Raw genomic sequence first — 23,810 nt, 5'->3', positions numbered from 1 at the left:
AGTGAAACTAATCTGTATATAACTGTAATGGTGGATACATGACAGTATACATTTGCCAAAACCTACAGAATGAACACCACCAAGAGTGAGCCCTACTATAAAATATGGACTTTGCATGAAAATGATGTATCACTGTTGGTTCATTAACTATAACAAATGTACCAGTATGGTTCGGGATTTTGATAGTGGAAGAAGCTTTGCATATGTGGGGGCCAAGAATATATGGAAACTCCCTGTACTTTCTGCTCAATTTTACAGTGAACCTAAAATTGCTCTAGGGGTGTACAGGTAGCTCAGTCAGTTAAGCATCTGACTCTTGGTTTTAACTCAGGTCATGATCTCATGGGTCATGAGATCAAGCCCCGAGTCAAGCTCACTCTACTCTCAGTGGGGAGTCTGCTTGAGGATTCTCCTCCTCTGCCCTTTCGCCATTCACTCTCTCTCTCTCAAATCAATCATTTTAAAAACTGCTCTAAAAAATGAAGTCTATTTCTAAATGTAAAAAGATCATCAATGAGCTCTGAAATAATTTCAAACAGTTTCATGTATTTCTAATTGGAGTCTCCAAAAAGAGGAGAGAGAGAAGAAAAACAAAACCAGGTATATTTGAAGAAGTAATGTACAAGTTCCCATATTTTATAGAAACTATAAAACCCACAAACTACACTACAGATTCCAGAGATATAAAAATATCAGTAATAGAATATTATGAGTAATTTTATGCCTACAGATTCAGCAACTTAGAAGAAATTGACAAACTCCTTGAAAGACACAAAGCTCACTCCAGAAATAATTTAGACTTTCATCTTTTTAAAGACATTGAAATTATAGTTAAAAACCGGGGTGCCTGGGTGGCTCAGTCATTAAGCATGTCTGCCTTTGGCTCAGGTCATGATCCCAGGGTCCTGGGATCGAGCCCCCATCGGGCTCTCTGCTCAGTGGAAGCCTGCTTCTCCCTCTCTTATTCCCCCTGTTCATGTGTCCCCTCTCTGGCTGTCTCTCTCTCTGTCAAATAAATAAAATCTTAAAAAAAAAAAAAAAAAAGATATTATAGTTAAAACCTTCTAATATTTCCAAAAGGAACATTTACCAAGCCAGATAAGTCAAAACAGAAATCCACACCTACTCACAAAATATAGTAGGAAAAATACAGAATACGAAAGATGAGATCTTCAATTGGTCAGGAAAACGGTGTAGAACAAAAGGGCTGACAATCAGACTGATGGCAGATTTCTCAAGAGTAACAACTGCAGCGGGAAGAGGAGTAGAACAGTATCTCCACGGCGCTAAGGAAATTACCAGCAACCAGATGAACAGAAAAACAACAAAATCTTTTAAAAATTTGACTTTTTCAAAGGAAACTTAGAAACATTAAATCCTTAGAATAAAATTAAAATCCTTGTCCATGTTGTCTATGCACAAATGTGAGCAGCAAAAACTAAGTACAATCTTATCTTTCAGACAAAAAGAACTGGGAAAGGGACCACTGGGATCTAAAGACTGTATGAAACACCCTCATTATTTTTCATAGTTTTCTCTCACCTCTTTGCCCCAGTGGTGGCACCAGAAGTGCAGAAATGCATAGTGATGGTGCAGGTAGGTAAATCTGTGAGAGAAACCCACACTTCTGCCCAGAATAACAAGAAAAGTAGCTTGTGGGATCCAGGGACTATTGGGGGAATCCAGGGAAAGGAAGAGCCAGAGAAAGTTTCCCATAATTTTGCACATGAATAATTAGCACAACTTCCAGCTCACACCTCGGAGAGATCTAAGGAAGCAAAGGCTTTGAGAATTACACTGTGGAATAAAATGCCACTAAATCATAGTATGTGGATGTAGCACAGCAAAGTCTTAAAAACGAACTGATACTAGAAACACTGTTCACAGAAGGTAAGACAAACTTGTGGTTAGAACCGAACCAGCCTAATTGCCCACCAAAAATAAAAATAAAAATAATAATAATAATTCTCCAGAGAATTCTAACAGGACTCTGCGACTCAAAACATAACTCCAAATATTCCTGAAATACAGAGAACCAAGAAAAATGATCCATATTGAGGGGAAAGATAATCAAAAGATGCACAGAATGGGAGGAAACACTCTTCAAAGAATCTGTAAGGCTAGCGTAACTATAGAACAAAACCAGGTATAGACTGCAAAAAAATTAAAATTATAGGTCATTATTACTCATGAAATAAATATAAAAATCCTAAACCAGTAAAGTTGATAAGAATAAATCCTAAGAGTTCTCATCATAAGGAGAAAAAATAATTTCTCCCTTTATTCTTTTTTTCTTTCTTTTTATTGTATCTACATGAAAAGATCGAGCTATTAGCTGAACCTATTATGGTAATCATTTCATAATATATGTAAATCAAACCATCATGCTATATATTTTAAACTTCATGTGGTGATACATGTCAATTATTTCTCAATAAAACTGAGGGAAAAATCAACGTAACAGACACATGAAAACTTTTTAAAACCCTAAACCAAAAATTGGTTTATCAAATACAGCACTAATTATCAGGTGATAAATCATGACTATGTTGGAGTTGTTTTTTTTGTTTGTTTGTTTGGTTTTGTTTTGTTTTTTTCCAGAAACTCAAGGTCAAATCAGTATTAGAAATCTATTAATGTAACACACTGTATTACTAGCTTAAAGGAAAGAAAAAATGTCATATGAGTACTTTAATTAGGTAAAATTTAACCTCTGTGATAGGCTTCTAAAATGGTTCCCAGGGGTGCCTGGGTGGCTCAGTCAGTTAAGCGTCTGCCTTCAGCTCAGATCATGATCCCAGGACACTGGGACTGAGCCCACACCAACCCCTCTCCCCCAACCCCCGCTGCCAGCTCTGGGCTCAGTGGGGAATCTGCTTCTCCCTCCTCTCTCTCTCTCTCAAATAAATAAATAAAATCTTTAAAAAAAAATAAACTGACTCCCAATAATTCAGTCACAAAAAGAGTCCTTTAAACAAATTAGGGCTATGTCTCATGGGTCCTCTCAATTAAACAGTAAGGCATCTAAGAAGTATAAGCATTGTCCCTTAGCCATCTCAGCAGGAGCCCAAAGCACAGTGTTTATCTCACAGGAATTTGTAGGTATAACTATCATCCAATGAAATGAACCCCAATTAGATTTACAGAGGACAAAGTTTTTGAGAAACATTTATCAGCAGAAATACTATCAATTTGGACTAAAAGATAAATAAATAGTACACATGTAAAAGCAGCACTGGATTACCGAAGTTCTTCTGGCAGGAAGTAGACTAATAAAACCACACAGCTCTAAAACGTGCTATCTTTCATGACAAAGGAAGGATCATTCAAGAGCCCAGAAGGCAGAGCAGATGGACATGGAGAATAATTTCTAGAATTATTTCTATTAGATTGAAACCTAATGAAAAAATGTCTTATATTTTTCCAGATGGATTCTGGAATTGATATGGATCAATTAAACCTTTGTGCCTCCTATTTTCCCCCAATTTAAACTGGAATGTCTATTATCCTATGCCTGCTCCACCACAGCATACTGGGGGGAGGCAAAACTGTATGTTTAGTGTCACAGATTTTCAGACTGAGAGCAACTGTATTTAAGGAACTAAACCCAGGAAGCTCATATACAACTAGACCTGATTTAGATGGCAAGATGCTGGACTTTGAGCTTGTAATGGGATGAGACTTTTGGTGCCTGGGGAGCAGTAAGTGTATTCTGCATATGCAAGGAAAATAAGATATTGGCGGCTAGAAGGCAGACTGATGGGCTACTTCTGAGTAGCACCTGAGATCCCCAACTCCTGGTATTCCTTTGAGTAGTCCCCTCCCCTGGACTATGGCTGGAACTAGGGAACTGCTTCTAATAAGGCAAAAGTAACAGAATGTCACTTTCAAGATAAGTTATAAAAGATGTGATTTCCTCCTGCTGACTCTCCCTGGCTCTTCTCATTTGGTTGACCTGAAGAAACCACCTGCCATGTTGTAACCATACGGCTTCATGACAAGAAAGTGAGGTCCTCCATCCAAAACCCATGAAGACCTGAATCTTGCCATAAACAACGTAAGCTGGAAAATAGTCCCTTACCATGGAGAATAATCCCACGACTACAGCCTCCGTTGCAAGAATAATTTAAAAACCTGGGGCGCCTGGGTGGCTCAGTGGGTTAAGCCTCTGCCTTCGGCTCAGGTCATGATCTCAGGGTCCTGGGATCAAGCCCCGCACCGGGCTCTCTGCTCAGCAGGGAGCCTGCTTTCTCCTCTCTCTGCCTGCCTCTCTGCCTACTTGTGATCTCTCTGTCACTCTGTCAAATAAATAAATAATAATAAAATCTTAAAAAAAAAAAAAGAATTTAAAAACCCGAACACAGAATAATTCCTTGACTGCAGCCTCATGAAAGATTCTAAACCAGAAGATTCAGCTAAGCCATGCCCATGCTCCAGACACAGAAACTCTAACAAATGTCTACTGTCTTCAGTCTACATTTTGAAAAGCCTTCAGGATGCAGAACCCATCTACAATCTGGGAAGGTGGAGCGCCCCAGTTTCCTGCAGGCATAAATCCCTGTCCTTTCAGACCCTTCTGAGCCCCGCCATCCTACGTACTACTTCCTCTGGCTGTTCATCTCCATTCTTTGTAAGAGTGGCTCCAAATTTTTTCTTAAATGCAACTGTTTAAATGGGAAATAAACCAAGACTGAAAGTGATGAAGTGACCTGTCTAGGTCCAAATGCTTGTTAAGTGGCAGAGCTGAGATTCAAACCCAGGACTATGTAAGAAACCAAAATCTTAATCATTTTACTCACTGAATATGTCTTCAGAGGAACTAATAACATAAAACAAAGCACTTTATTACATTAGGGAAAAGAAACTTAAGACAGATTATATTCAGAATGTATTTTTGTAAATGCTTGATTTAAAACTGTTGATAATTTTTTTAATGAGATAAATGATTTTTTTTAAGATTTTATTTATTTATTTGACAGAGAGAGAGAGATCACAAGCAGGCAGAGAGGAAGGCAGAGAGAGAGAGGGAAGCAGGCTCCCCACCAAGCAAAGAGCCCGACTCGAGGCTTGATCCCAGGACCCTGAGATCATGACCTGAGCCAAAGGCACAGGCTCAACCCACTCAAACATCCAGGCACCCTGCAATAAATGATTTCTTTACCAAAAAAAAAGATGGAATGATACTGGGCTCCTTAGCACAGTAGGTAGTGTGTCAGTCTTACATTAAAGATGTTGTGATATGCTAACTTGAATTTGCTTTAAAACAATTCAAAAGTTGGGGCGCCTGGGTGGCTCAGTGGGTTAAGCCTCTGCCTTTGGCTCAGGTCATGATCCCAGAGTCCTGGGATCAAGGCCCACATCGGACTCTCTGCTCAGCAGGGAGCCTGCTTCCCCTCTCTCTCTCTGCCTGCCTCTGCCTACTTGTGATCTCTGTCAAATAAATAAATAAAATCTTAAAAAAAAAATTCAGAAGTAGTGGAACAAACAGTGTTGATAATTGTTGGAGCTCCTAAGGAGGTTTTGAATACCATTCTATATTTGTATTTGAAACTCTTCATAATAATAATAAAAAATTATCTTAAGGTTTCTCAACCCTGGCACTACTGACATTTTTGAATTGATAAACTCTTTGTTATGGGGATTTCCCTGCGTACTGCAGGGTGTTCAGTAGCATTCCAGGCCCTAGCCATTAGATGCCAGTAGTGCCACCACCCCACTGATGCGACAACAAAAGTATTTCCAGACATTGTCAAGCATACCCCAGGGGAGTGAACTGGCCCCACTTAAGAACCACTGCTTTAGAACAGGTTGTTTATTTATTTATTTATTTTTAAAGATTTTATTTGTTTATTTGACAGAAAGAGATCACAAACAGGCAGAGAGGCAAGCGGGGGTGGAGAGAGGGAGGAAGGTTCCCCGCTGAGCCTGATATGGGGCTCGACCCCAGGACCCTGAGATCATGACCTGAGCTGAAGGCAGAGGCTTAGCCCACTGAGCCACTCAAGCGCCCCTAGAACAGGTTGTTTATTATTATTAGAAGTCTTAACACAGGCAAACACAAAATATTAGGGAAACTGTAGGATGTAAATAAACAAAAGTCATTTGCATTGCTATACAAGAACAACATAAAATTTTAAGACACATTCACATTAACAAAAAAGGCACTTAATCATAAATTAATCAAAAGAAATACAAGACTTGTATGAAAAACATTATAATATATCCTCAAAAGATGCTGAAGATCTAAGTAAATGCAGAAGCATTCTGTGTTATGGATAGGAAGGCTTACTAACAAAATGATGGCTATATGTCTCAAAATTGTCTGCAGATTATATGTAAATTTAAGCAAGATTTATATGGAGGAAAAAAGGTTAAAAAGCAGCCAAGATTTTCCAAGAAAACAAGAACAAAGCAGAGGGCTTGCCCTACGCTAAATATTAAGACATTTTTGTAAAACAATAATAATTAAAACGGAGTAGAGTTAAAGAAAAAGAGCTAACAGAATAATGCACATATGGAAACATAATTTAACCGAGCTTGTACTATACATCATTAGGGGAACAACCACTTTCTAGGAAACTCATCTATATGGAAATAAATAAAAAATGGATCTGTACCTCACACATACAAAATAAAACCTACATTAAATAACAAAGTTCAGACTGATTAATGCGAAAGGAAAATTAGGAAAAAAATATGGCAGACAATTTTTACATCCTTAGGGTAAGGGAGGATTTTGTTACTAAATGCAAAAAAAGGGGCACCTGGGTAGCTTAGTCGGTTAAGTGTCTGCCTTCGGCTCAGGTCATGATCTCAGGGTCCTGGGACTGAGCCCCGCATCAAGCTCCCTGCTCAGCGGGGAGCCTGCTTCTTCCTCTCCCTGTCTGCATGCTCATTCTCTCATTCTCACTCTCTCTCTCAAATAAATAAATAAAATCTTAAAAAAAGACAAGCTACTAAGAGAAGCGGTTTGCAACATACATATCAGATAAAGTCTAGCAAAAAGAAAATGACAAAACTTACACACTGGAAAATGGGCAAGAGTCACAAACAGGCATTTCACAAGAGAACCACAAATGGCCACTGAAAATATAAGGTGCTCTTCCAGGGATGTAAGGGTGGTTCAATATCCTCAAATCAATCAATGTAATACATCACATTAACAAGAGAACAGATAAAAACCATATAATTTCAATAGATGCAGAAAAAGCATTTCACAAAGTACAACATACATTCCTGATAAAAAAACATTCAACAAATTAGGCTTAGAAGGAACAAATCTCAACATAATAAAGGCCTTATATGGAAAAAAAACAAAAACACCACAGCTAACATTATACTCAATGGTGAAAAACAGAACTTTCCCCCTAAAATCAGAAATAAGACAAGGATGTCCATTCTCACCACTTTTATTCAACATAGTACTGGAAGTCCTAGCCACAGGAATCAGACAACTAAAAGAAATAAAAGACATACAAACTGGTAAGAAAGAAAGAAATAAAACGTTCACTATTTGCAGATGACATGATACTACATACAGAAAACCCTAAAGACTCCACCAAAAAAACACCAGAACTGATTAATGAACTCAGTAAGGTTGCAGGATAAAAAAACAATTTACAGAAATCCATTGCATTTCCTAACACTAATAATGAAGTAGCAGAAAGAAAAATTTAAAAAAAAAAATCCCATTTACAATTGCACCCAAAATAATAAAATACCTAGGAATAAACTTAACCAAGGAGGTGAAGGACCTATATTCTGAAAACTATAAAACACTAATGAAACAAATTAAAGATGACACAAAGAAATGGGAAGATATTTCATGCACATGGACTGGAAGAACAACATTGTTAAAATGGCTATATTACCCAAAGCAATCTATAGATTTAATGCAATCCCTATCAAAACACCAATAGCATTTTTCACAGAACTAGAATAAACAATCCTAAAATTTGTATGGAAATCAGAAAAGACTTCCTGCATAGCCAAAGCAACCTTGGTAAAGAAAAGCAAAGCTGGAGGCATCACAACTCTAGACTTTCCGATACATTACAAAGCTGTAGTAATCAAAACAGTATGGTAATAACACAGAAATAGACACATAGATCAATGGAACAGAATAGAGCCCAGAAATAAACCCACAATTCTATAGTCAGTTCATCTTCAACAAAGCAGGAAAGAATATGCAATGGAAAAAGATAATCTCTTCAACAAATGATGTTGGACAAACTGGGCTGCTACCTGCAAAAGAATAAAACTGGACCATTTTCTCATATCATACATGAAAATAAACTCAAAATGGATTAAAGGCCTAAATGTAAGACCTGAAACCACAAAAATCCTAGAAAAGAGCACATCTGACATCAGCTATAGCAATATTTTTCTAGACATGTCTCCTGAGGCAAGAAAACAAAAGCAAAAATAAACTACTGGGACTACATCAAAATGAAAAGCTCCTGCATAGCAAAAGAAATAATCAACAAACTGAAAGGCAACCTATGGAATGGGAGAAGATATTTGCAAATGACAAATCTGGGAAAGGGTTAGTATCCAAAATATATAAAGAACGAATACAACTCAACACCAAAACCCACAAATAATCCAATCAAAAACTGGGCAAAGACATGAACAGATATTTCTCCAAAGAAGACATACAGATGGCCAACAGACAAATGAAAAAATGCTCAGCATCACTCATCATCAAGGAAATGCAAATCAAAACCAGAATAAGATATCGTCTCACAGCTGCCAGAATGGCTAAAATAAAAAACACTAGAAACAACAAGTGTTGGAAAGGATGCAAAGAAAAAGGAACCCTCATGCACTATTGGTAGGACTGCAAACTGCTGCAGCCACTGTGGAAAACAGTATAGAAGTTCCTCAAAAAATTTAAAAATAGAACCACCATATGATCCAGGAGTTCCACTACTGGGTATTTACCCAAAGACTACAAAAACAGTAATCAAAAGAATATATGCACCTTTATGTTTATTGCAACATTATTTACAATAGCCAAATTATGGAGGCATCTGAACTGTCCATCGCCTGTTAAGTGGATAAAGATGTAGTATATACACACACAATGGAATATTATTACTGAACCATAAAAAAGAATGAGATCTTGCCATTTGCAAAACACATATAAATCCAAAGGGTATAATGATAAATGATCTAGTCGGTCATAGAAAGACAAGTACCATATGATTTTGCTCGTATGTGGAATTTAAGAGACAAATAAATGAACAGAGAGGAAAAAAGAAACAAATCAAAAAACAAACTCTTAACTGTACAGAACAAACTGACAGTTGCCAGAGGGCAGGTGTTTGGGGGAATGAGTGCAACAGGCGAAGGGAATTAAGAGCACACTTATCATGATGAGTACCAGGTGATATGCGGAATTACTGAATCACTACATTGTAAGCCTAACCCAATATAACACTGTATGTTAACACCACTGGAATTAAAATTAAAAAATATATATATATATATATGTATATATATATATATATGGTGATCATTCAGAGAATTAGAAATTAAAATCACAATGAGGTACCATTTACTCTTACATAATTGGAAAATTTTAAAAACAGGCTGTCCTATATAATAAAATAAGGTTGTAAAATGTGTTGTAGTTCTGTACACTAAATGATCCCTATTTTATTATCATATGTTTGGTGTGGATGAACATATAAGTTTAAAACTACATAACTAGGGATGCCTGGGTGACTCATTTAGTTAAGCAGCTGCCTTGGCTGGGGTCATGATCCCAGGGTCCTGGGACTGAGTCCCACATCAGGCTCCTTGCTCGGCGGGGAGCCTGCTTCTCCCTCTATCTGCAGCTCACCCTGCTTGTGCTCTCTCTCTCTCTGACAAATAAAATCTTAAAAAAAAAAAACTACAAAAGAACTACATATCTATATGTATATGTTTATATCTGATATAGGTATTTATAATTTATATTTATTTTTCATAGATACAGAAAAATATATATTTATGAAAAATAAACATAAAATATTAACTTTAAAAAAGCCAGGTTTGGGGAACCTGGGTGGCTCAGTGGGTTAAAGCCTCTGCCTTCAGCTCAGGTCATAATCCCAGGGTCCTGGGATCGAGCCCCACATCGGGCTCTCTGCTCAGCAGGAAGTCTGCTTCCTCCTCCCTCTCTGCCTCCTTGTGACCTCTCTCTCTGTCCCTGTCAAATAAATAAAAAATACCTTAAAAAAAAAAAAAAAGCCAGGTTTATGGATACAGATCCTTCGGAATTTTTACACTCTGATGGTGGCAATGTAAACCACTGCAAACTCTTTAGAAAACAATCTGGCAGGGCACCTGGGTGGCCCAGTTGTTTAAGCATCTGACTTCAGCTCAGGTCATGATCTCAGAGTCCCGGGATTGAGCCTTGCGTCAGGCTCCCCATCCAGTGGGGAGTCAGCTTGTCCTTCTGCCCCTTGCCCTGCTAGTGCATGCACTCTCTCTCAAATAAACAAAATCTTAGAAAAAAAAATTTGGCATTGCCATGTGAATTGAACATGCATATTCTCTGTGACTCTAACAATTCTACTCCTAAGTGTTTATTTCAGAGAGACTCTTGAAGTAGACACCTTGAAAAATGTCGGGCGCCTGGGTGGCTCAGTGGGTTAAAGCCTCTGCCCTCGGCTCAGGTCATGGTCCCAGGGTCCTGGGATCGAGGCCCGCATCAGGCTCTCTGCTCAGCAGGGAGCCTGCTTCCTCCTCTCTCTGACTGCCTCTCTGCCTACTTGTGATCTCTCTCTCTGTCAAATAAATAAAATCTTTAAAAAAAAAAAAAAAAGAAAGAAAGAAAGAAAAATGTAGACAGCCCAAACCAAAACAACCCAAATGTTCACCAATAGTACAAATGTAGAAATAAGCTATGTCATAGAACAGTATGTGGCAATAGAAACAAACTGATGATAGCTATATATCTAAAAACTGATAAACCTCAAGATAATGTTAAGAAAAAGAGGCAGAAGGAGCAAGGGGAGGATGAGGAAAGAAAGAAAGAAAAAGGAAAGAACATGCAAGAAAGAAGAAAACAGACTATGATCCCACTTACGTAAAGTTCATAAACAAGAAAGTAAAAGAAGCAAATAAAAACAGGAAAAACATGACAATGAAAGACTGGGAATCACCATCAAGTAGTGCCTGTGGCTGAGTTCAGACTTGGAAGCTGGTTAGACCTGTGTTTAAAACCTTTCACTGATACTAACTGGTTTTGTAACATTGGATAAACTACTGTCCCTCTCTGTATCTCCGTTTTTTAAACTATAAAATGGAGAAAGTGGTGATGATAAAATAATGAGGATCTCATCCAAAATTTACTGAATATCTGCTGCATGCCAGCTCTGTCTACGGGACAGAGGGAGGTTTCAGAGATCTCCAGGGAGGGGAATCACAATGAATGCTGCAGTACAACCCGAGTTCCTCGGATGAACAAGGAAGTGAACGGTACTACAGGCAGGAGAAGCAGTATAACAAGCCGTATGGACTCCCTGTGTAGATACAATTATTTCAGTGTAGTTGGGGCCCAGAGAGGAAGGGGCCATAAAAAGTCAGAGTCTGCATGTGAAGGCAACACAAGAAGCATGATTTTGAGGCAGTGGTTCCCAAAGTGAAATCTGCAGACCAGGACATCAGCATTACCTAGGAACCAGTTACAAATACAAATTCTTGGACTTGTCACAGATCTGAATCAGAAACTATGATATCTTAGGTGGCTCAGATGATGAAGCATCTGAGTCTTGATCTCAGGGTCCTGAGTTCAAGCCCTCTGTTGGGCTCCATGCTGGGTGTGGAGCCTACAGAAAGAAAGAGAAAAGACTAACTAACTAACTCTGGGTCTTTTCAAAGTCACTTGAAGTGATTCTAGTGTATGGCTGACATTTGATAAGATGATTTTGAGCGATGATGGAATGGAATGTTTTAAAAAAAATAATGAAATCATCCTTTATAAGTCAAGTAATTCAGAAGAGGGTGAAGACCACGATGTTCTGAATTCAGAAGAGGGAAAAGACGATAATATCTGAAAAGGCACTAGGTATTACGTATGATATACTTGATTTTTCTTTGACAAAAATTAATCAATTTTATGGGTTACTCTATTTACAAATCAAATTTCCCACATGCTTCATCTTAAAAATACATTTCCAAAGAAGCTTACATTTTAAATCTTTTTTTTTTAATTTATGCCAGAGGGATCTTCCCTGTTTTATAACCTAAAAAGTTGTTAAAAAGAAAAACACCGCCCCAAATGATGTTGAAGACTTAATACCTAATCTAACTGCAGTTTCAACCCACCAGATATGTAACCTTTAACTAGTCAACACAGAACTTCCTGTCACCGCTAGGAATTTACTGACACTTTCCACTTCCCTAAGGAAGGTAATCTTGTCTAAACAATGCATTCCTTTCTTCTTTTTTTAATTTCAACGCCCTCTCTCTGCCTTTAAAAACCTTCCTCTTCTGTAGCTCAGTGGAGCTCCCCTCTACTTGTTAGATGGGATTCTGTCTGATTCATTAATCATTTTTTAAAAGCCAGTAAGATCTTCAAATTTACTCAGCTGAATTTTGTTTTTTAACAGATTTGGTGGCAGCAGTGAGATCCAAAGCAAACTTCTGACAGCATTCAGGAACAATGAAAAACACAGGCATGGCACCCTGCAAGCCCCTTTGAGTTCACAGTCTTTCTTGCTGTTTCTGAGAGCCATCGGTAAATCCTCATGGCTTGATCCCCCTCTTCTGCATTCAAGCTACCAATCTAATTGGTTTACCAGTCCAGGGTTAATAGGTCAGTCTAGACTGACAAGGGGCCCTTGTTCACAGCCCAGTCCACAATTCCACACTGGAATTCCTTCCTCAAAGTTCCAGTCTGAAATCCCCATTTACTAGAGTCTGCGATTTAGTGCTGGTGGTCCACAAGACCTTCTCTTAGCCAGCCCACAGTAACATCTTTTGATTACTGCTGTATGTTTGTTTGACTGGTTTTGTGTTAACAGAGGCTTAGCTAATGAGGTCCTTAAATGCTGAAGAGTCAAATGTACCACATTCTGGCGCATCTACTTATTTTATGCCTAGAAACTATGAAGGGGGCACCTGGGTGGCTCAGTGGGTTAAAGCCTCTGCCTTCGACTCAGGTCATGATCCTGGGGTCCTGGGATCGAGCCCCGCATCGGGCTCTCTGCTCAGTGGGGAGCCTACTTCTCCCTCTCTCTCTGCCTGCCTCTCTGCCTACATGTGATCTCTGTCTGTCAAATAAATAAATAAAATCTTAAAAAAAAAAAAAAAAAAAAACTATGAAGCTGGGGGGCACCTGGGTGTTCAGTCGTTAAGTGGCTGCCTTGGGCTCAGGTCATGATCTCAGGGTCCTGGGATCAAACCCTGCATCTCCCACTCATCCTGCTTATGTTCCCTCTCTCCCTCTCTCTCTCTCTGTATGTGTGTCAAATAAATAAAATCTTTTAAAAAAATTTTTTAACCAAATAAATAATAAATAAAATAAAAACTATAGATCTGGGTACACTGAATATATATAGAAATGGCAAAATTTTACCAAAAACAACCTAGAATGATAAGGGCCCTGATGGGGAAAGTTCCAATCAAAGATCATTAAAGAAGTGTGCTTGAAAGTAAGGGTTCCCAAATTAAACAGAATGGGATACCTATTTTAATTGGCAAGCAGAAGATCCTAAAAGGTTCCACAATTCCAAAGCAGTTTCATTGAAAAATTCATTGCAAAAGCCTAAAGAAAATTAATGTGAGGGAAATAGGACTATAACTCCCACAGCTCCCTCTTTCCTCCTGAGAACTCATAGAATGAATACTAATTCTCTGCCTGAACCATTTTTCCACCCTGAGATGACTACACAACCATAAACAAGTCTTCCAAATTAATGGCCATATAGATAACCCCCTATCTACCTTCAAAGGAGGGCCCCTATATAGGCCCCTCTTAGAGCTGATGAAACTAAGGAATTTACTGGTAAACCGCTACTTTATTTCTTTAAACAAACAACAGTAAATTCTGGTATACACCAGACTCCATAGAGGGGATCACAGAAAAACTGACAGAAGCCAGTGAAGACTGAAAATTCTTATCAGAATCCTTTCTTCTGCATCTGTCTGTAGAGCCTAGTTGAGAGAGGAAAATAAAATTGCAAATTATCCCTTGCCTTTCAAATTCAAACCCATTGTTTACTGATCCTTTCTCTCTCTGGGATAGCTATTGTCTTCTTGTTTACACATCTGGACTTGGCTCTTTGCCTGCCAGGAACATACAAGCTGTTGGTTCTTTTTTTAGGCAATCTTTAGGAGTGACTGGATTTTGGGAAGTTAATAGCCTTTACCCTCTTTGGGGACCTTACACCTGAGCGGGGTTATTCAATACTGCCAGAAATATTTATAATTAAAATTCTTTACCCAGAGGGAAAGAAACCAATTGAGGATAATGTAGTTGGATAAGTGGATCAATGTATGATGTCATTTAAGTTACACCCCAATTCTTTGAGGAATTGAAAGCAACTGTCCTAATCTTGCAAATTGTTTGCAAAAAACAAAACTCAGCTCTAGAGGCAATTCAAAATTCACCTATCTCTTCACCAATCCCCAACTCCTTTATCTCAAACAGCTTGTAAATTATTGGCCTTAGGAAAGCAAAAGTCCACCTTGGAGAAACTTAATATCCTTTCAGTTGCTTGGAGTTAGAAACACAGCTCATATCACCTGACTCCAAAGGAAGAAAGAAAGGGGGAAAGGTCTTTTTAAAAAGCAAACTGCTAAAAGGGCTCTAGCAGTCTCTTTACGATTAATTCCAGAGACAAAAACCTTGCAGATTTCTTGGAATCCCATCAATACACAACCTTCCTCTGGTCCCCTGTTATCTTATGGAAGTACAAGCTACTGTAAGACTCTAAAGTCTCAAGTTCAAGTCTATCAACAGGCTGAGGAAGTCTATCCGGATCCCAATCCAAAAGTCACAGTTTAGAACTGGTGATTAGGCATGCTGGAAACAGGAGAGAAAAACAGCTCGAGCCCCACCTGGAAGGAACATTACCAACTGCTCCCAGCCTCTGACACTGCTCTGCAAAATTAGAAGGTGGTAAGCCTTGAGTACGTAACACCCAGCTAAAGGCTCCACATGACACCAAGCCCTGTACAGACACTGAAGACCTTCAAATCAAATTACGAGGAAGAGCAGTATCCATCAACAAGACAGACAGACTTCCACTCAAGACCACGGATCAGGAGGTCCTACTTTAACAGAACCTGAAATCTTTCTCCTTTTCCTTTCCTTTACTCTGCCATTGGCCTGGAAAGATAACATCTTCATCTTTCTCTCTCAGGCCACTGATAAGGGTGTCAACCTCTGGAATTTAGGACAACCTTTTATTTCAGGCTAGAAGAAAATCTAACTATGGCCCTAACTTTCTAGAAGCAAAATAAGACACCTTATTGGTCAACTCCCCTGAATTTACATCATGAGTTAAAAGGACCTACTAGGAGGTTTGCAGGATTCAGGATTCACTCCTTTTGGCAGGTCCTTACTTCCTGTTAGGGTTACGGTAGGCCTCTGTAAAAATGACAGGGAGGGAAAACCCCATAAAGTGGTGGGTTGCAGTTGTGTGATAGCAAAGAGTCTCAGACCAAGGACTATCCTTGAGGAATACTTTGAATGTAAGAAATGAACAAATAAAAAACTTGATTCTTGTTCCTAAAAGATTAAAAAAAAAAAAAAAGTCTTAATACCTCATCTAACTGCAGCTTCACACCCACTGAAATGTAACCTTTAATCACTCAACATGGGAATTTCCTGGTCAGCACTAGCAAATTTACTGTTAGACCCCAAGCTATTCCCCTTAGGAGGGCAATCCTGCCTAAAACAATGGTTTCTTTCCTAATAATTTCATTTTTCCCACTGTCTCTTTATCTTTAAAAGCGTTCCCATTTCTGTAAACTTTTGGGGCTCGCCCACTACTTGCTAGATGGGCTACTGCCCGATTCATGAATTAATAAAGCCAATTAGTTCTTTAAAATTTACTGAGTTTATTTTTATTTAATACTATCTCTGTTCTGGATCTGATTTCTAGTTTTCTCTCTGCTTTACTTACTAGAAGTTTCAGAGTGTCAATTATTGTATTATATAGTATATTATATTGTATAGTGCCAAATATTGTACTATTTTTTTCTCTTGTACTTACCACTGCTACGATATTTTTCCTTCTAACCTATTTGTGCTTAACAGTTCTACACCTTTTCTTCTGCCCGAAGGGCAGATAACTTCTCTCTGAATTGTAGTTATGATTCTTGTACCTGCTTCTGTTTAAGGGTTATCTTTATAGTGTTTTGTTTTTCTGGCTTTGCTCTTTTCACCTAGTAAATTTGTTTACTGATCCTAGGTTACTTTTTTATTTTAGTCGACCTTAAGTATATCTTGGTGCACTTTTCTGTTATTGTTACTGATGATTTTTATTTGTTCCAGGTAATTTCATAGTATCTGAATGAGTTTAAAAGCAGGAACAATGCTGTATACACTAGTAATTTCCTGAATGTTCCCAGATGGAAATGACTGAAATTCCACAAATATTCCACAATTCATGAGACGAAGTTAATGTAAATAGCCTCAAACTTTATTTCCATTTCCTACTCCAATTATCTGAGAAGCAGACAGGCAGTAGATACCATTCTATCATTAGCAAAATCCTACTACATATTCAATCACTTGGAGAATTCTACTAGAACCCACCGAATTGCGTAAGTTATTTTCCTTAAAATGTACTCCTCCTTACCCTTCTATATAAAATTTCTTGAAAGATAAAGGCAAAAAGACATTTAGAAATGCTTCAATTTTTTCTACTCAATTAGTTTGGAAGAAATAAAGAGATCAGTGAGCTCTGTATCATTTTTGGAGCCATAGTAATCAAGACTACAACTCAATTTAATATAATGCTGAACAGTATGGGTAATTTGTTAAAACAGAACACCGCATTCAAAGCATCAAAGGTACATCAATCACTGGAGAAACTATTCTACTACTTCGCCTTGAAATGACTGTCTAAAAACATCAAAGATTAATAGTGTACCTAAAATTCTATAGTTGTATCTTAATGCAGACCTAAACTTATTAGCCAGCTAAAGCAATCTGTTTCTATCTCTTCCCCACTCATTAAAACCTCGGCTTTTATTTTCAGTTTTTTAAAAAAAGCTTAACTTATACACAGTAGTCTCTAATGAAGATTCTCTGAACCACCCCAGAATGAAAGAATGTTTTCTTCTACCAAATTACTTTCATAGAGGAACTCTTACATACGTTAGCAAGTGATAAACTTATGCTCCTACTATAACTGGAACTGACCAGGGAGGCGAGATGTACCTCTCTGACTGAAAATAACTGGAAATTCCTAAGCAAAGCAAAAAAAGCATTGCTTTTTTAGTTAACACAACAGGGGAGGTAGAATTGTGAAAGTTTTCCTTACCACTGTCTTCAATAATTTCTGCATATGTTCCTGGGCCATCTGGTAATATCTTCAAGCCTTCAAAACTGCCTAAATATTTTTAGTATTTCAGGACAAAGTAATACCACAATAAGTATTAAAATATTTATTTTAAACAATTTTCCCAGAAAAAAAAATTTATAGGAAAGAATCCAAATGTTATTTTGTTTTGTTTTTAGGTTTAAAAAATACTTGTACCTGTCCTAAAATTAAAAGGACTCAGAATACCAAGTATTGGCAAAGCTGCAAAGCAACTAGAACACATTCCTGTATAATATAGCCATATGTGAATGGTACAGATCCTGTGGAAAACAAGTATCTGTTAAGGACATCTAAATATGGAGATATAGAGATATCTTATGATCCAGTGATTCCACTCACTGGCATATACCCAAGAGAAATTAATGCTCCGTTCACCGATAGTAATGGACAGGAATGATCTTAGCCACTTTACCCATGATAGTCCCAAACTGGAAACATTGAATGTCCACCAATGTAAAAATGGATAAACTGTTATATTTATATACTAGAATATTACAAAGTAATGAAAAAGAATCAACAGCTGCTCTTTACAAGGTTATGGGTAAATCTAAGGTTAAATGGAAGTAGCCAGGAAAAAATAATGAATAGGCAAGCTTGCATTATATGAAGTTCAAAAACAAGCAAGACTATTTCTGAACTTCACACATGACATCAGAGCCCCTTGGTGACAGAGGTCAGAACAGTGGTTTCTTTTGGGTTGAGGAAGATGTTAACCAAGAAGAGGGATAAAGGAGCCTCCCGAGCACTGGTAATTTTCTATATTTTTATACGGATGGTGATTATACAGGTGTATACAGATGTAAACACATATCAAATTGTACACTGAATATCTGTGCATTTACTTATAGGTATGCCTTAATTTATTTATTTATTTATTTATTTATTTTTTTTAAAGATTTTATTTATTTATTTGACAGAGAGATCACAAGCAGGCAGAGAGGCAGGCAGAGAGAGAGGAGGAAGCAGGCTCCCCTAGAGAGCAGAGAGCCTGATGCGGGGCTTGATCCCAGGACTCTGAGATCATGACCTGAGCCGAAGGCAGCGGCTTAACCCACTGAGCCACCCAGGCGCCCCCTAGGTATGCCTTAATTTAAAAATAACTCACATGATACCAAGAATCTTGGAATAAGCATTGCAAGGTCTAGTCATGGCTCTGCCAGGTGTGATTCTTGACAAGGTGCAAAACCTCAGTGGGTCTCCATGCCTCAAATTAAATGTTAAATAAGGTCTCTTCCCCTTCTAAAATCCATTTATTTGTAGTTCCTATGAATTTCCTCAGTCTCCATGTTTGCCTTAAACATAGTAATTATATATGTAAAATGATCTTTTCCTTATTTCCACCAAAATCTACCTTGAGCATATCTCCTTAATCCCTACTTGGACAGACTGGGAGTGGGTGTGGGGGTGTCTATCAGGTTTATTTTAAACTACTAGAAGGAAACAGCGTAAGAATATCTGGGCCAACATACAAGCACATTAAGTGAAATGCTTACCTAGGAATACAGGTGATTAGAAATTAGTTACGGTCTATTATCTGGAAAGAACAATAAACTATGATGGCAGTAGCTAGGACTATAATTTCCTTTGAATCAATAAAAATAACCCCGAGCCATTAGAGTGATAATACCTAATAATTTATAACCAATACCCCGTAAGCTAAGTGCAGAAACGCAGCTGTTCCTTTCAAATTATCTAGGTCAGGAATCAATACTAAGTGCACAAGTTCGATACACTGAAAAAAGGAATCAAGAAGACACTCCTTGGTAGGAGGAAGCAGCGTACCTAAGGGAGAAGTACACTGTTTTATCTTTTCTTTCTTTTTTTTTTTTTTTAAACAGTGGGTACCTGTTTATTACCTTTATAAATGGAAAAAAATAAAGCTTACTTACACCCAGCTTTTCCCCATAAGGAGATGCTACCTGAATTAAGTAGTTTCATTTTATATCCTTATTCTGGGTACATAAGTCATCAAACCACAATGTCAGATCAAGTCACCACTTCATAAGAAAGGGAAAAATGCAATGGTTTTAGAAGTATTTGAATCTAAGGAACTTCCTGTACGGATGGATTATGGATTAAGCTTCCAACCTGTGGAGTTCTCTACCTCTACGTAAAAATCAATACCCTTCAGATGACAAAAGAATTACTACATGTTATGAAATGTCATGGAAAACTGCACTAGCCCACTGAGACCAAGGCATGGATTCTAATTCTGGTCTTTGCATCTAAATTTGAGTGAATCATTTGTACTTTCTGATTCACTTTTCCAACCTGTAAAGTGAAGGGACTGGGTAAGATCATCTTAGCCTTTATTTTTCTCTATTACTAAAAATTCCTAAATGCTTAGAATTCACCACTTGCTTACCAACATGTGAGAAGCTTCTCATATTAACCTTAATCCACACAAAAAGCCAACTATCCTTATTAATAAGAGTATCTAGAAATTAGAAATCAGGAGTCACTAAAATTGAATGATGGACATTAAGGCCTAAGGTCTGTGAAAAAGACATTTAATTGCTACAAATTAGGTTTGCTTCCATCAAAAAAATAAAAAGAACCACAATTCTAAATATACAGATGAATTAAATAAATGAAAAGGTCTATGAGCTAGCTAGAGAATTTTTTTTAAAACTCATTGATGAAGTTGTATCTATTCCAAAAGAGAGCTGGAGTTTACACATATACATACCGCTTTATTACCTGAATATAGGGTAATAAAAATAATAATGACATCTACTCACTTTGACAGAGATACTCCTCCAGCTTTCCCAATCATCTCCTCATGATGTAATACTGAGTGGTTCCATGGAATCTGAAGGAACTTTAAGAGTGTTCTCATCCACCGTTCAGGATGCAAGACAAGTTGTTCATAGTGAACTAACATGCATTTTTTATAGCCAACTTCCATACACTGGTTATACATGGTCTCTATGGCACGATTCCATTTGGTCAAACAGTCTCTGTAACTGTTCAGGTCAAACCCAGCTATGGTAACTTTCCGAGAAATCATTGAATGTACTGATGCCCGGCCATCTCGGACCATCAGGAGAAATTTGGCATTGGGGAATAACCTAGCAAGGTAAGTTAAGGATTTCAGGGCAAAGGGATCTTTATTACATAAATAAGGAGCTGGTTCTCCGTGCTTAACAATAATTTCTAGTAGGAAGGCTTGCATGGCAGAATCCAGCACTTCATCGGTGACACCAGCCTCATCCAAGCGTATTTTCTCTTTACTTGACCGCGACCACATCTGCTTCAGGGCCAGGATTCGGGGAATCACCCTGGTTTCCTCTCCACAGCGAATATCAGGATGTGCATCTAGCATGGCCCTCATGAGTGTGGTTCCACTCCGAGGCACACCTCCAATAAATATTAAAGGCATATCTTTGTGATAGGCAAAAGTTTTATTGGCTTTGACGTCCAGGCCAGTTCGCACAGTGGTCTTTACGCTCTCCAATTTGAGGGGCTGGCTACGTTCTTCTATTCGGTGATGGCATTCCATGGCGTGTTGGCCCAAGTAAAACACAGTCACAGAACTAATCACCAGACATGCCAATAGTAAGTTCTGTTTCAGTTTTCCAACCATCTTGATGTGGTTATTTTGTTATTAAACAGGTAGTCTGCTCAAAATAATTTTCAGAAAATGTTCAGGCCATGGAGATTCTATTGCAGAAAGAGGATGAACATCTAATGGGAAAAGGAAAAAGTTATTTTATCATCACATTAAGACTGTTTACCAAAAAAAAAGAAATTGTTTACAACTTAGTCATCAGTGATCACCATTACATTTTAGCTAGAAAGAAGCTGAAGCAGTCTTAAATACTGTGATATTCTTGGAACATAAGTATACACAAATGCAAGCAAAAAGAAATCATTTCTAATCAGAAACAGCTTTTCTTAATGTAACAATTCTGAAGCTGGGGTGCCTGGGTGGCTCAGTGGGTTAAAGCCTCTGCCTTCAGCTCAGGTCATGATCCCAGGATCCTGGGATCGAGCCCCGCATCCGGCTCTCTGCTCAGCGGGGAGCCTGCTTCCTCCTCTCTCTCTCTGCCTGCCTCTCTGCCTACTTGTGATCTCTGTCAAATAAATAAATAAAATCATTAAAAAGAAAACCCATACAGGGGCGCCTGGGTCGCTCAGTGGGTTAAGCCTCTGCCTTCGGCTCAGGTCATGATCTCAGAGTCCTGGGATCGAGCCCCGCATCAGGCTCTCCGCTCAGCGGGGAGCCTGCTTTCCCCCCTCTGTCTGCCTGCCTCTCTCTGCCTACTTGTGATTTCTCTCTCTGTCAAATAAATAAAAACTTTAAAAAAACAAAACAAAAAACAAACAAACAAAAAAAAACCCATACAATTCTGAAGCTAGGTACCTTGCAGAGAATGGCAAAATAAAACTAGTTCTATCAGTGAATCATGCAAATATTTAATATGTCCAAGTATGTCTGCAATCTAACCACTGGCATTCAGATTTGCTTCACCCCTAAGAAGTCATTATCCTCCATTCTACTCTAAAGAGAAATTACAGAAGAAATACACAACCGCCAAAACTTTAACAAAGATTCAGTTTATTTATCCCACAAGTCATTTATTTAGATACTACAGGCCAGGTACTTGGGCTTGGCTGCGGATAAGCTTTGACAACAACTACAACGCAGTGACTCCTGCTCTCAGGAAACAGTCTCATGAACAGACAGATGAGCAAATGATGACAAAACGCACCCAGAGCCTTAGTAGAAACAAGCCAACAGGACAAAGAAAGTATAATGAAAAGAAGTACATAAGTCTAGCAGAGGAAGCTATAAAAGCCTCAAAAGAAAGTAAGAGGGAGGGTACTCTCAGCAGTAGGAACCTGTGTACAATTTCCTGCGCACAATGACACGACAGAACACAGCCCAAGAGGGAGGTACTCTCAGCAGTAGGAACTTGCACAAAGACATGACTGAACACAGCATGTTTAGGAAACAAGAAGTCGTTCGGGAGAACTGGTGAACAGTGTGTGAAGACAATTAGCAGCCATGACTGGCGAGCTCTTTGCCAATGAAGAGGTGCATGAGGCAAAGAGGAGACATGACAGGAATGATAGGAAGGTAAGCACCAGCGCAGATATGAAACACCCAAACTTTGAATGTGCTCCTCTACGCACATGAAGATCCACCGGCAGATGAAAGGTCACACTGTCTTAAGACACTTGAGCCCACTCATTGTCCACTAAGCTACGCTGACAGGAAGGCAGCCCCTAGAGAGCCATGCTTAGCAATGAAAACAATGTTAAGTGTGTGGGTGTGCATCTGAGCAGCTGCATCAGCATATACTTACATGAAATGTCCATACAAGGCAAATTTAAAGAGACAGAAAGCAGAGGCTGGAAGCAGGAATTTAATGACAAATAGGCATGAAGTGACTTTTTGCAGGAATGGAATGGAAATGTTCTAAAACTGGACTGCTGTGTTATTACACACCTCTAGAAAACTTACTAAAAAATCACAGAATTGGACACTTACAATGGTAAATCTTATTGTATATAAGTTATACCTCAACACAGCTGGTTGTTTTCTTTTTTTTTAAAGAATACTTTCCTAGAAAAATATTTTGAGAGTCTCAGTAGGATACACCAAGATCTGGTTTTTGTTTACTCATATATCCATTCCTTTCATTGCATATCTGAACACATATTATGTGCCAGGCAGTGTACCTGTAAGGACCTATTTAGAAACTGTCCCTGCTCCCCTTCCCCCAGGGGATTGACTTGGAGACCAGCTTCAGGTAACAAAGCCCAGATACAAAGGTGGGTCAGGCCAGGTGGAGACATCCGATCAGTGGGGGGATGCATACTCTCTCCCTGGTTACCAAGGAGTATGGGCCCCGCCCTTTGGGAACCTTTTGGGCTCCAATCCCAATCAAGGTGTAATAGGCTGGTTCAAATGTCTACTAGGGTAAATTGTAACTCAGTTGGTCACCTAGCATCACTGTGGAGTTTCCTGGGTGTGTTACAATCTCATTGGCCACCTGTGCGTGGCCAGGCCCGACCGCATGGCCTGTGCCCTTAAAAGCTAGACTGTGAAACAGAGAAGGGTCGCCCTCTCTTGTAAGAGGTGCGGCCCCGAACGTTCGGTTAGATTCTTGATGCTTGGCGCGAAATAAAGCTTTGCTTGACCTTCGCTTTGTATCAGTCTCGCTCCTTTAATCACGGACCCATTATTGGGGCATAACAGTACCGTACTATAAAGCTATAACATAGGAAAACAAAGTGAGAATACATTGAGAT

The 23,810-nt window shown here is 38.6% G+C and overlaps 1 protein-coding gene across 1 annotated transcript in view; it reads right to left on the bottom strand.

The window, feature by feature from the left end:
* Nucleotides 1-23,810, bottom strand: part of LOC111145570 (tyrosylprotein sulfotransferase 1) — a 131,794-nt gene that overhangs the window by 66,947 nt on the left and 41,037 nt on the right. The window contains exon 2 of the mRNA XM_022500512.1: nucleotides 20,291-21,236. Within this exon, the coding sequence (XP_022356220.1) occupies nucleotides 20,291-21,135 (845 nt within the window). The 5' untranslated portion in view covers nucleotides 21,136-21,236. The remainder of the gene's footprint in view (nucleotides 1-20,290; nucleotides 21,237-23,810) is intronic.

The sequence above is a fragment of the Enhydra lutris genome, unplaced genomic scaffold, assembly GCF_002288905.1.
Source record: "Enhydra lutris kenyoni isolate GAN:26980312 unplaced genomic scaffold, ASM228890v2 scaffoldscaffold13, whole genome shotgun sequence".
Classification (NCBI taxonomy): domain Eukaryota; kingdom Metazoa; phylum Chordata; class Mammalia; order Carnivora; family Mustelidae; genus Enhydra; species Enhydra lutris.
This window is presented reverse-complemented; position numbering and strand designations above follow the sequence as displayed.